The 13,594-nt window shown below is 44.9% G+C and overlaps 1 protein-coding gene across 7 annotated transcripts in view; it reads left to right on the top strand.

Moving 5' to 3' along the window:
* The window catches only part of cacna1bb (calcium channel, voltage-dependent, N type, alpha 1B subunit, b), a 224,881-nt gene that overhangs the window by 121,605 nt on the left and 89,682 nt on the right, over nucleotides 1-13,594 (top strand). For 5 of the 7 annotated variants that reach the window (XM_071350765.1, XM_071350764.1, XM_071350762.1 and 2 more), the window contains 3 exons: nucleotides 5,251-5,354; nucleotides 6,729-6,844; nucleotides 7,974-8,063. In XM_071350765.1, the coding sequence (XP_071206866.1) occupies nucleotides 5,251-5,354; nucleotides 6,729-6,844; nucleotides 7,974-8,063 (310 nt within the window). The remainder of the gene's footprint in view (nucleotides 1-5,250; nucleotides 5,355-6,728; nucleotides 6,845-7,973; nucleotides 8,064-13,594) is intronic. The other 2 variants (XM_071350768.1, XM_071350763.1) reach the window with 1 other exon arrangement.

Here is a 13,594-nt window from a genome sequence, read left to right as displayed (position 1 = left end):
CCTCTCTGGGAAGAGGAAGGTCGGGGATATATGCTTCATGATTAACGACTCATGGTGTAATCATAACAACATACAGGAACTCAAGTCCTTCAGCTCACCCAACCTAGAATTACTTACAATCAAATGCCGGCCAAATTATCTCCCAAGAGAATTCTCGTCAGTTATCGTCACAGCGGTGTACATTCCCCCTCATGCAGACACCAAGACGGCCCTCAAGGAACTTCACTGGACTCTATTTAAACTGGAAACCATATATCCTGAGACTGCAGTTATTGTAGCTGGGGATTTTAACAAAGCAAATTTGAGAACAAGGCTACCTAAATTCTATCAGCATATTGATTGCACTACGCGCGGGTGTAATACACTCGATCACTGCTACTCTAACTTCCGCGACGCAAACAAAGCCCTCCCCCGCCCTCCCTTCGGCAAATCCGACCACGACACCATCTTGCTCTTACCGTCTTATAGGCAGAAACTCGAACAGGATATGTACCAGTGACTAGAACCATTCAATGCTAGTCTGACCAATCGGAATCCACACTTCAAGATTGTTTTGATCACGCGGACTGGGATATGTTCCGGTCGGCCTCAGATAACATCGATCTATACGCTGACTCAGTGACTGAGTTTATAAAGAAGTGCATTGGTGCGCCACCAGAGTCTGGGTTCGCGCCCAGGCTCTGTCGCAGCCGGCCGCGACCGGGAGGTCCGTGGGGCGACGCACAATTGGCTTAGCGTCGTCCGGGTTAGGGAGGGTTTGGCCGGTAGGGATATCCTTGTCTCATCGCGCTCCAGCGACTCCTGTGGCGGGCCGGGCGCAGTGCGCGCTAACCGAGGGGGCGGGTGCACGGTGTTTCCTCCGACACATTGGTGCGGCTGGCTTCCGGGTTGGAGGCGCGCTGTGTTAAGAAGCAGTGCGGCTAGGTTGGGTTGTGCTTCGGAGGACGCATGACTTTCGACCTTCGTCTCTCCCGAGCCCGTACGGGAGTTGTAGCGATGAGACAAGATAGTAATTACTAGCGATTGGATACCACGAAAAATTGGGGAGAAAAGGGGATAAAAATTAAAAAAAAAAAAAAAAAAAAAAAAAGAAGTGCATTGGAGATGTTGTACCCACTGTGACTATTAAAACCTACCCTAACCAGAAACCGTGAAGGACCGCATTTAACCATGGAAAGAGGTCTGGGAATATGCCTGAATATTAACAGTGAAGATATTCCCTCCGCAAGGCAATCAAACAAGCAAAATGCCAGTACAGGGACAAAGTGGAGTCGCAATTTAACGGCTCAGACACGAGACGTATGTGGCAGGGTCTACAGGAAATCACGGACCACAAAAAGAAAACCAGCCACGTCACGGACACCGACGTCACGCTTCCAGACAAACTAAACGCCTTCTTTGAGGATAATACAGTGTCATGGCCCACTAACAAGGACTGTGCTCCCCCCCCTCTCTTGCTACGTGGCCAACGTGAGTAAAACATTTAAACGTGTTAACCCTCGCAAGGCTGCTGGCCCAGACGGTATCACCAGCCACGTCCTCAGAGCATGCGCAGACCAGCTGGCTGGTGTGTTTACGGACATTTTAAATCACTCCCTATCCCAGTTTGCTGTCCCCAAATGCTTCAAGATGGCCACCATTGTTCCAGTACCCAAGAAGGCAAAGGTAACTGAACTAAATGACTACTGCACATCATGAAGTGCTTTGAGAGACAAGTCAAGGATCATATAACCTCCACCTTATCGGCCACCCTAGACCCACTTCAGTTTGCATGCCGCGTCAACAGGTCCACAGACGATGCAATCGCCATCTCTCTGCACACTGCCCTATCCCATCTGGACAAGAGGAATACCTATGTAAGAATGCTGTTCATTGACTACAGCTCAGCATTCAACATCATAGTACCCGCCAAGCTCATCATCAAGCTGGAGGCTCTGAGTCTCAACTCCGCCCTGTGCAATTGCGTCCTGGACTTTCTGATGTGCCGCCCCCAGGTGGTGAAGGTAGGAAACAACATCTCCACCCCGCTGATCCTCAACACTGGGGCCCCACAAGGGTGCGTTCTGAGCCCTCTCCTGTACTCCCTGTTCACCCACGACTGCGTGGCCATGCATGCCTCCAACTCAATCATCAAGTTTGCAGACGAGACAACAGTCGTGGGCTTGATTACCAACAATGACGAGACAGCCTACAGGGAGGAGGTGAGGGCACTCGGAGTGTGGTGTCAGGAAAACAACCTCTTACTCCACGTCAACAAAACAAAGGAGATGATTGTGGACTTCAGGAAACAGCAGAGGGAGCTCGCCCCTATCCACATCGAAAGGACAGCAGTGGAGACGTTTTTTTAAGTTCCTCTGCGTACACATCACAGACAGGGTGGTGAAGAAGGCGCAACACCCCCTCTTCAACCTCAGGAGCCTGAAGAAGTTTGGCTTGTCACCCAAACACCTGACACACTTTTACAGATGCGAGAGCATCAATCGAGAGCATCCTGTCGGGCTGTATCACAGCCTGGTACGGCAACTGCACCTCCCTCAACCGCAAGGCTCTCCAGAAGATGGTGTACAGCGCATCACTGGGGGCAAACTACCTGCCCTCCATGACACCTACAGCACCCGATGTCACAGGAAGGCCAAAAAGATAAAGGTCAACAACCACCCGAGCCACTGCCTGTTCACCCCGCTATCATCCAGAAGGCTGGGACCGAGAGACTGAAAAACAGCTTCTATTTCAAGGCCATCAGACTGTTAAACAGCCATCACTAACTCCGAGAGGCTGCTGCTTGCATTGAGACCCAATCACTGTCCGCTTTAATAAATGGATCACTAGTCACTTTAAACAACGCCACTGTAAATAATGCCCCTTTAATAATGTTTGCATATCTTACATTACTCATTTGTATATACTGTATTTTATGCCATCTATTGCACCTTGCCTATGCCGCTCGGCCATCGCTCATCCATATATTTATATGTACATATTCTCATTCACCACTTTAGATTTGTGTGTATTAGGTAGTTGTTGGGGAATTGTTAGATTACTTGTTAGATATTACTCCAACTAGAAGCACAAGCATTTCGCTACACTCGCATTAACATCTGCTAACCATTTGTGTGACCAATAAAATTTGATTTGATTTTGATTTGAAACGTCTAGGAGCAACACCGGCTCAACCATGAAATGGTAGGCCACACAAGCTCACAAAACGGGACCACTGAGTGCTGAAGAGCTCGGTACGTAAAAATTGTCTGTCCATTGCAACACTCACTACCGATTTCTAAACAGCCCCTGGAAGCAACTTCAGCACAAGAACTGTTAGTTGGGAGCATCATGAAATGGGTTTCCATGGCCAAGCAGCCGCACACGAGCCTAAGATAACCATGCGCAATGCCAAGCGTCGGCTGGAATGGTGTAAAGCTCGCCGTCATTGGACTCTGGAGCAGTGTATACTCGTTCTCAGGTGTGAGCCTCTGACGGGAAAGCGAGGTCCATACAGAAATGGTTAGTCGAGATCAGTGTGGAAGAACTTGACTGGCCTGCACAGAGCCCTGACCTCAACCCCATCGAACACCTTTGGGATGAATTGGAACGCCGACTGCGAGCCAGGCCTATTCTCCCAACATCAGTGCCCAAGCTCACTAATGCTCTTGTGGCTGAAGGGAAGCAAGTCCCTGCAGAAATGTTACAACATCTAGTGGAAAGCCTTCCCAGAATAGTTGTAGGGGCTGTTTTAGCAGCAAAGGAGTGACCAACTCCATATTAATGCCCAGGGTTTTGGAATGAGGTATACTTTTGTCCATGTAGTGTATTCACTATGGTCTCACACCTTTATCTGTTACTGCATCACTATTGATCATTAGCATACATGAATGTGTTCTGATTAGGTGACAAACCAGGTCCCTATGGGTTAATGACAGAGCTGTTAATTACCCTTGTTATTCCAGTATCTTCCCCCTGCCACCTTTCCTTAATTGCCCAGTACAAGCCATTGGTCAATAGGTCTTAGTGTAGGTCTTATCTAATCAATGGAATCCTCAATGGAATCCTCACCCTATGGCCAACTATGGAGAGTAAGATTGATCCAGGAAGTTTTAGGAGGGTAGAGAGGGCACCTGAACTGGAGTGATTGATAATAATGCCTGTATAATCAAATCTCAGGCCAAAGTCAATGCTACAGGCTACCCACTGCAATATTAATATTCTCTGCCATAATCACAATCTGAGGCCCAATATAGTGTTCGACTTAAGGGACCACTTTTTATATCGGGAATTGGGTGTCATTTGGGATGCACCCTGAGAATTATGATGCAGTTTTTTCATGGAGAGCTCATGGGTAGTTCAAATGACAGGTTCTTGCAGATACAGTACACTTCCTATCTGCATTAACCTTTCTATTTTATGTTTATTTTTGCAGTGTCTCTATGCACACACACACATTAGCACACACACTTTTCTTTTCTCTTTTCCACTTGACTTTTTAAAAATACATTTTTTTATAGTATTACTGATATTGATTACTGCATTGTTGGGAAAGAGTAAGCAGGAAAGACAGTTCACTGTACTTGTGGACGTGACAATAAAAACGTGAATATAAATCAACATAGAATAAAATAAGTGTGTAACATTACAGTAGACCTAGCTGGATTAGAGTCCAATAATCCACTGGAGCATATCGTACCAATACATAACTACAGAAAAAAAGGTGCTATCTAGAACCTTAAAGGGTTCTTCGACTGTCCCCATAGGAGAACCCTTTAAATAACTATTTTTGGATGCAGGCAGAACCCGTTTGGTTCTAGGTAGAACCAGAGTTAGTGTCTCAGAGAACCATATATAGTGTCTCTCCCAGCAGGGGATTGGCTTGTCAGGCTAGTTTGGCTTTCCAATTGGCTGTTTAGAAACAGTAGTTTGGGGTTGTATTACACGGTTGTTATACAGTGATAGAAGCCCCAAGGTCTCTCTGTTCTGCACATGGTACCTGGTGGATCTGATTTGGTGGTTGGTTGACTGACTGTGTGGGAGTGTGTTTACCGGTAAGAAGACATTTATTTTAGTGACAGAGTAAGTAGCGTATATTGACGTTTTTGTGTACAAGCAAGTGTAGCAAACTTGTCAGATATAGATGTTATGCAGATGCTGTACATTGACAAACTGCAAACATTAAGAGGAAACGTAATACTCATACACATACACCTTTTTCTTTGTCTCTCTTTCCCACTCGTGTGTGTGTGTGTGTGTGCGTGCGTGCAGGCTAACGATGCCTCGGGGAACACCTGGAACTGGCTCTACTTCATCCCCCTGATCATCATCGGATCCTTCTTCATGCTCAACTTGGTCCTGGGTGTCTTATCAGGGTAAGTCTGACCCAACACACACACACAGACACACAGACACACAGACATAGGGTTTAGGGGATCATGGACCAGACTTTGCATACAAACCACTCATTTTATTAGCTAGGACAGGATGACAACTAGAGCAACAACAAAAAAAGAGCCACGGTACCCTATACTAACCTATTCTATTGACAGGTGAAGTAGTATGAGACGTGTGTGCATGTGTGTGTGTTTGCACACACAAATATGTGTGCACATAAATATGTATGTGTTTGTGCTTGTGCTCATGTATGTACAGAATTTGTTTGCGTGTGTGTGTGTTTGATCCTGTGTCTCCAGTGGAGGGGCTGAGCAGAGCCCATTCAGGCTGAAAGCCTAGCTGGCCTGAGGGGGAGAGCTTCCCCATAAAGAAATGTGCATTTACAGGGACAGCATTACCATAATGAAATGAGCCGCTGCCGCTGGAATAGCTGTGTAAATATGGAGAGAGTTGAGGTTCCAGATTTATCATAATGAAAAGCCTATCGGAAGTCACTTACATACTTACTTAAAACATTCACTCTCTCTTTCCCTCTCACACACTTTATCTTCTTCCCTTTTTCTCTCTTGCCCTCTCTTTTAATATGGGATGCATTATTCACCCACGCACAAACACACAGGCACACACTGTCTCCCATCAGCCCTACGAGGAGACATCCTGTTAAGAGTAACGTAGTATGGCTACATGTTTCTGGTCAGGTGCTATGTTTACGTTTTCTGGGAAGCCTAATCTCCTACTCGGTGAATGGCTAGCTCTCCTCTGTCTGTGTGTTTTGTGTGTGTGTGTGTGTGTGTGTGTGTGTGTGTGTGTGTGTGTGTGTGTGTGTGTGTGTGTGTGTGTGTGTGTGTGTGTGTGTGTGTGTGTGTGTGTGTGTGTGTGTGTGTGTGTGTGTGTGTGTGTGTGTGTGTGTGTGTGTGTGTGTGTGTGAATTATGTGCGTGCGTCCTCCATCTCTTCTGTCCTTCCTGAACCCAATGACACTCTGCCTTAAGGCATGCTTCCCATCTGAAACAATTTGGAACAGTTTGTGCATATATTATGACGTCATTTTGTGACGCTTTTGTTCGTTTTGGTCTTCGGGTTTCTTTTCGGCTGTTCGTGCAAATCCCCAAATTCTCGAGGCACTCTGTCTGTCTGTCTGTCTGTCTGTCTGTCCATTCAGAGACTCTGTTTCTCTCTGAGTTTGGCCCTTCAAAGAGCACTTTCATGATCCATTCCTCCCAGAGAGGAGAGGAAGAGTGGAACACACACAGAGGCTGAAATGCCATAGAAATGAACCTGTATATTCCAATAGGAGTTTAAAGTGTGTGGGTCCGTGTGTGTGTGTCCATATGTGTGTGTGTGTGTTCACAGGGAGTTTGCCAAAGAAAGAGAGCGTGTGGAGAAGAGGCAGGACTTTCTAAAGCTGCGCAGACAGCAGCAGATAGAGAGAGAGCTGACGGGATACCTGGAGTGGATATGCAAGGCAGGTCAGGCTCACCTTCACTTCTTCTAATCCGTGTGTGTGTTTCCCACATTTTGTTACATTACAGCCTTATTCTAAAATGGATTAAAACATTTCCCTCATCAATCTACATACAATACCCCATAATGACAAAGCGAAAACAGTTTTTTAGTGTATTTTGAGTGACATTTCAGATGTATGTATGGGGACAGAGGAAGAGTTAGTCATTTAAAAAATAATGTAACGTTTTAGATGATTTGTTAAGCCAAATTTTACTCCTGAACTAATTTAGTCTTGACTAAACTAAGGGGCTGAATATTTATGCTTCTTTTAGTTATACATTTCTTTATGATCATTTAAAAAATAAAATAAAAAAAGCCCCCTTTTTCTCCCCAATTTCGATCTTGTCTCATCGCTGCAACTCCCCAACGGTCTCGGGAGGCGAAGGTCGAGTCATGCGCCAAACCAGCCAAACTTCGCTTCTTAACACCCGCCCGCTTAACCCGGAAGCCAGCTGCACCAATGTTTCGGAGGAAACAACATTCAACTGCCGACCGAGGTCAGCCTACAGGCACCCGGCCCGCTACGAGTAGTCGCTAGAGGGCAATGAGCCAAGTAAAGACCCCCCTGGCCAAACCCTCCCCTAACCTGGATGACGCTGGGACAATTGTGCGCCACCCTATGGGACTACCATTTTAATCCCACTTTGTAACATTTTTTTTTGAAGGAATCCAAGGGGTCTGAATACTTTTGCAAGGCATGTGTGTGTTGTTACTTTAAATGATGGTGATGTGTATGCACTGTACATGGGTATGTACAGTCTTAGAAAAAAAGGCGCTACCTAGAACCTAAAAGGCTTATTTGACTGTCGCCATAGTAAAACCCTTTGAAGAAACATTTTTGGTTCCAGGTAAAACCCTGTTGTTCCAGGTAGAACTATTTTTGGTTCCATGTAGAACCTCTTCCAAAGAAAAACCCAGAAGGGTTGTATCTGGAACCAAAAAGGGTTCTCTCATGGGGACAGCAGAAAAACCCTTTTGGAACCCTTTTTTCTAAGTCTGTACAGTTTGTGTGGGTGTGTGTGTGTGTGCATGATCGTTCGTGAGTATGTGTGCGTGTGTCGTGGTATATAACCCTGTCCTCTCCTGTTCCAGAGGAGGTGCTGCTGGAGGAGGAGGATGAGAACGCGGAGGAGAAGTCCCCTCTGGACGGTGCGTGGTACAAGAGGAAACATAACCTCCCAGGTGAAAAGCGGGCTAGAGGTCCACACTGTGGCCTTTACCATGGTACCCTACTGGACTACCATGGTACCTTATGGTAAAACAGGCACAGTTAGATACCATTCTCATGAATTAGCCTCGCCAATTTTCAGATTCAGACTATGTTGCACCATGTCATTCTGTGGTATATAAATCGCTCAATTCAATTCATGCGATATTCAGGGTACCATGAACGTGGTCTGGTTCTCTTTCACCTGGGGTATAGGGATTAATACACTATTACAATGTGATAGAGTATCAGTGAGTGATTACTAAGATCCAGGGAGACTGCTGTAATGAGATGCTTGTCTCATTCTGGTGTCCCTGCACTATATCTTGTTTGTCAGTCTTTTCTCTCTCTCTATTCGGTCTTTCTCTCCCTCTATTTCTGTCCTTTATTTCTTAAACTTTCCATCTATGTATTCCCCTTCACTCCACTCTTCTTGCCCTCTCTTCTTTTTTCCTCTTCTCTGTTGTGGGCGGTTCTCTTCTTGTTCTCTATCACTACCCCCCATCTCTCTCTTCTCTCCTTCTTCCCTCTTCTTTCTCCCTCTCCCCTTCTCTCTCACTCCCCCTCCTCTCTCTTCTCTTTCTCTTTCCTCTTCTCTCCGACGTGGACGGTTCTTCCTGCTCCATCTGGAGTGCAGTCATGTCCCAGCTGTTACTCCCCCCAGCCCCCTGCAGCCGCATGTTGTGTTATGTCCATACTCTCAGCCAATTAGGTCTGGTGTGGGAGCCAGGGTTAATTAGGGGATTTAGAGAGATGACTTGATTGGATTAGGGCTGTACGATACATACGCGCACACACAAACACACAAGCACGAATCTACACACACACTCAAACACATTTCTCAGGTTAGATGACAGAACTGATGGCTTGTCTACATCTTTTGTCTACAAATTCCTTTGTTTAATAACTTAATTACATGATGCAGAATATTATGCCACTGAATAATATTGTTAAAGCTGAAAATGTCGACGTGGCCAAGGGATATTGAATGGCAGGTTCAAGTTCTATTGTCACATGCACAAGTACAGTGAAATGCTCAACTTGCAAGATCTACACAACAGTGCAGTAATCAATGTCAAAATAGTATAATTCTTAAAAATAAAACAGTTATATAATAAAGAAAACATGAGAAATAAGAAACGTTTTAAATGTTTTTACAATGTGCAGGAATACTGGAGTATATGAAGTACATTTACATTTTTTTTACATTTTAGTCATTTAGCAGACGCTCTTATCCAGAGCGACTTACAGTAGAGTGCATACATTTTTATTACATTTTTACATACTGAGACAAGGATATCCCTACCGGCCAAGAGCAGACGCTCTTATCCAGAGCGACTTACAGTAGAGTGCATACATTTTTAGTACATTTTTTTACATACTGAGACAAGGATATCCCTACCGGCCAAACCCTCCCTACCGGCCAAACCCTCCCTAACCCGGACGACGCTATGCCAATTGTGCGTCGCCCCACGGATCTCCCGGTTGCGGCCGGCTGCGACAGAGCCTGGGCGCGAACCCAGCCCAGCCTGGGCGCGAACCCAGAGACTCTGGTGGCGCAGCTAGCGCTGCGATGCAGTGCCCTAGACCACTGCGCCACCCGGGAGACTAATGATTGCACCCACACTGCTCAAGCGCCAACGAGCATCTGCGTTGCCAAGGGCTAAAATAGAAGTCAGTTCTATTTGTGACGCAGATCGCGCTGCAAGTCCTGCCTCTCACATCTCCTCATTGGTTTATAGAAGCAGGTACCCACGTGCCATTTCCTCATTGGTTATACCCACGTGGGTGACTGAAAGATGAACAAGGTCGGTTGCGGTAATGCAGGTAAAATAACAACTCAATGTTTATATCCCAGGACAAATTAGCTAATAACAGCAAGCTAGTTAAATATGACAAATTAGCTAGCAAGCGCAAACTAGCTAGCTAAATTGCCATAAATGTTTAATGCTTTTTGACCTGTCCCCAAATTAATGTAATTGGTTCAGAGTTTGTTTTGATATTTTAACCTGCGTGTCGTGATCGCGTTTGGTGTGGGGGGACAAAATAAATGTATGCACGATGGCGCACGCGGCTTCGGTTCCGTGTGAGTTTTATGGAGGAGAAGGAGCTGGCGCAAAAGTTAAAACCAGTTAGCCTGAAGTTATTTCTGAAAAGTGAAAATCCGAAGAGATGGTATCAAGAGCAAGGTGGAGTTCGGTCCCTGGCTGCAAAAAATCTAGGGAAGAAGACACAAAATGTCACTGTTTTTCGTAGATGGCTCGTAGCGATGACAAAAAACTGTAAATTCGATGTCAACACTCCTACAGCCAATCTTGCTAATCTACGTGTGTGTAGTAGGCTTGCACTTCATTGACTACGAAAGAGATATACAATCAGAAATGGGGGAAAAACACAGAAAACTCAGACAACGGTTCCTTCTATATTCTGCATTGTTGTATTCGGGGCGTTTGACAAATATAATTTGATTTGTATTCCCATGGACTGGATATGGTACCTTGCCAAAATACAGAGGCGCTTATGAGAAAAGTGTCAAAGCGAACATCTGGAGGTAGGTAATCTAATCATTGCAGTTTGAGTTGATCGTATTGTGTTGTAACCATTGCACCATATAATGTAGATATGGCCTGGGCGCTCTACCGGTTAGCATGTGTGGCCTGTCTTTATGACAAGGGGTTGAAGAGATGAGACAGTAATTGTTTCATCTAACATTGCAGAATAGACAGAATAAAATGTAAGGTTGTTGCATTTTAATTACTTGTCTACTCGCTTATTTCATAATCAGAATCTCCAATGTCTGATGTGTGCGCTAGCCATGGTTTAATTTCATTTAACATTTCATGCTTTTAACAACTGTATATATCCCGCTGGTAAGCTTGACGAACGAAACGAACTGGCAAGAGACAAACAGAGAACACAGGTTTTACACAGTGGATAATGAGGGGAGATGGGAGACACCTGGTAGGGGGTGGAGACAAGCACAAAGACAGGTGAAACAGATCAGGGTGTGACAGTTTTGCAATGTGTGAACTACATGGCCCCAGGTAGGCCTATTTGGTTGCATGTAGTCTGGTCTATTGTGTATTCGTAACCTGCACCTCCCCTGTCGATAGTGGCCATGAGTATCCTAACAATATAATTACTTTTAGCCCCATGGCCATAAAACATTCATTAGATATTATAAACATGGTATCACATTATACTTGTTAGGATGGAAGTTTCGCTTTGTCAATACACATAAGAATAATAATTTGGCATACAACCCATACTATACCAACGGTAAATTCCTTTCACATTTAGAATTGTATATATAACGAACTACCATTGTGCCACAAATAACTGTGAGGTCAATGACCCCAACTCACTCGCCGATTCTGGCCTCAATAGATTGGTCTTCAAAGAACCAAGCAACAGCAAGCTCCTCTGGCAACCATGTGAGTTGATGTTGTCAACTGAATATTTTCACACCTTTTCCTGATGTGTTGCCTAGCCATGGCGTATTATTAGCATGACAACATTTCAGGCAACTGTATAGCCAACTGACATTTACTCCTGAGGTACTGACCTGTTGCACCATCTACAACCACTGATTAGTATGTGACCATCCTGGTCATCTATAAATGTTTGTTCTAAAACGATTTTCAATCTGGCAATGTACTCTTATCTCCACCCGGCATAGCCAGAAGAGGACTGGCCACCCCTCAGAGCCTTGTTTCTCCCTAGGTTCCTGCCTTTCTAGGGAGTTTTTCCTAGCCACCGTCCATCTACATATGCATTGCTTGCTGTTTGGAGTTTTAGGCTGGGTTTCTGTATAGCCCTTTATGCTGACGTAAAAAGGCTGTTATAAATACTTTTGATTGATTGCGTGGAATACCTTGGCCCAAGATCCACCTGGTGTATATGATTGCCCATAGTCTGGTGTGTTTATTTGTATTTATTTTTGCAGTCACAGTACCTAACCTGACACACACACACAATACAGTGCATTCTGAAAATATGCAGACCCCTTCCCTTTTTCCACATTTTGTTACATTATAGCCTTATTCAAAAATGGATAACATTTTTTTTGCAAATGTATTAAAAATGAAAAACAGGTATTCAGACCTTTTGCTATGAGACTCGAAATCGAGCTCAGTTGCATCCTGTTACCATTGATCATCCTTGAGATGTTTTTACAACTTGATTGGAGTCCACCTGTGGTCAATTCAATCGATTGGACATGATTTGGAAAGGCACCCACCTGTCTATATAAAGTCCCACAGTTGGCAGTGCATGTCAGAGCAAAAACCAAGCCATGTAGTCGAAGAAATTGTTTGTAGAGCTCCGAGAAAGGATTGTGTCGAGGCACAGATCTGGGGAAGGGTACCAAAACATTTCTGCAGAATTGAAGGTCCCAAAGAACACAGTGGCCTCCATTATTCTTAAATGGAAGAAGTTTGTAACCCCCAAGACACTTCCCAGAGCTTGCCGTCCGGGCAAACTGAGCAATCGGGGGAGAAAGGCCTTTCTGAGGTAGGTGACAAAGAATCCGATGGTCACTCTGACAGAGCTCCAGAGTTCCTTTGTGGAGATGTGAGAACTTTCCAAAAGGACAACAATCTCTGCAGCACTCCACCAAGCAGGCTTTTATGGCAGAGTGGCAAGACGGAAGCTACTCCTCAGTAAAAGGGACATGACAGCCCGCTTGGAGTTTTTTTTAAATGCACCTAAAGGACTCTCAGACCATGAGAAACAACATTCTCTGGTCTGATGAAACCAAGATTGAACTTTTGGCCTGAATGCCAAGAATCACGTCTGGAATAAACCTGGCACCATCCCTACGGTGAAGCATGGTGGTGGCAGCATCATGCTGTGGGGATGTTTTTCAGCGGCAGGGACTGGGAGACTAGTCAGGATTGAGGGAAAGTTGAACGGAGCAAAGTACAGAGAGATCCTTGATGAAAACCTGCTCCAGAGCACTCAGGACCTCAGCCAAGACAACGCAGGAGTGGCTTCGGGACAAGTCTCTGAATGTCCCTGAGGCCCAGTCAGAGCCTGGACTTGAACCCGATCGAACATCTCTGGAGAGACCTGGAAGTAGTTATGCAGCCAAAGGTGCTTCAACAAAGTACTGAGTAAAGGGGCTGAATACTTATGTAAATGTGATATGTTTTTTTAATTTTGAAATAATTTGCAAACATTTCTAAAAAATGTTTTTTACTTTGTCATTACGGTGTATTGTGTGTAGATTGATTTAATTTTTAAAATCAATTTTAGAACAAGGTTGTAACAAAAGGTGGAAAAAGTCAAGGGATCTGAATACTTTTCGAATGCACTCTACCTGTAACTTAGGCTATTCACAAGTCCTTGGAGTCTTCCACTTCCTGAAAACCAGTGTAGGCGATAGATATTTGGCTCGGATGGCATTTACCATGGAGGACACACCATAGTGCTCTCCAAGCAGCACGTTAAGATATGGCAGCCCTTTTTGGTTTAGAGGCGAAAGAAACGCAAACATATTATAGGC

The sequence above is a fragment of the Salvelinus alpinus genome, chromosome 18 (assembly GCF_045679555.1).
Source record: "Salvelinus alpinus chromosome 18, SLU_Salpinus.1, whole genome shotgun sequence".
Classification (NCBI taxonomy): domain Eukaryota; kingdom Metazoa; phylum Chordata; class Actinopteri; order Salmoniformes; family Salmonidae; genus Salvelinus; species Salvelinus alpinus.
This window is presented reverse-complemented; position numbering and strand designations above follow the sequence as displayed.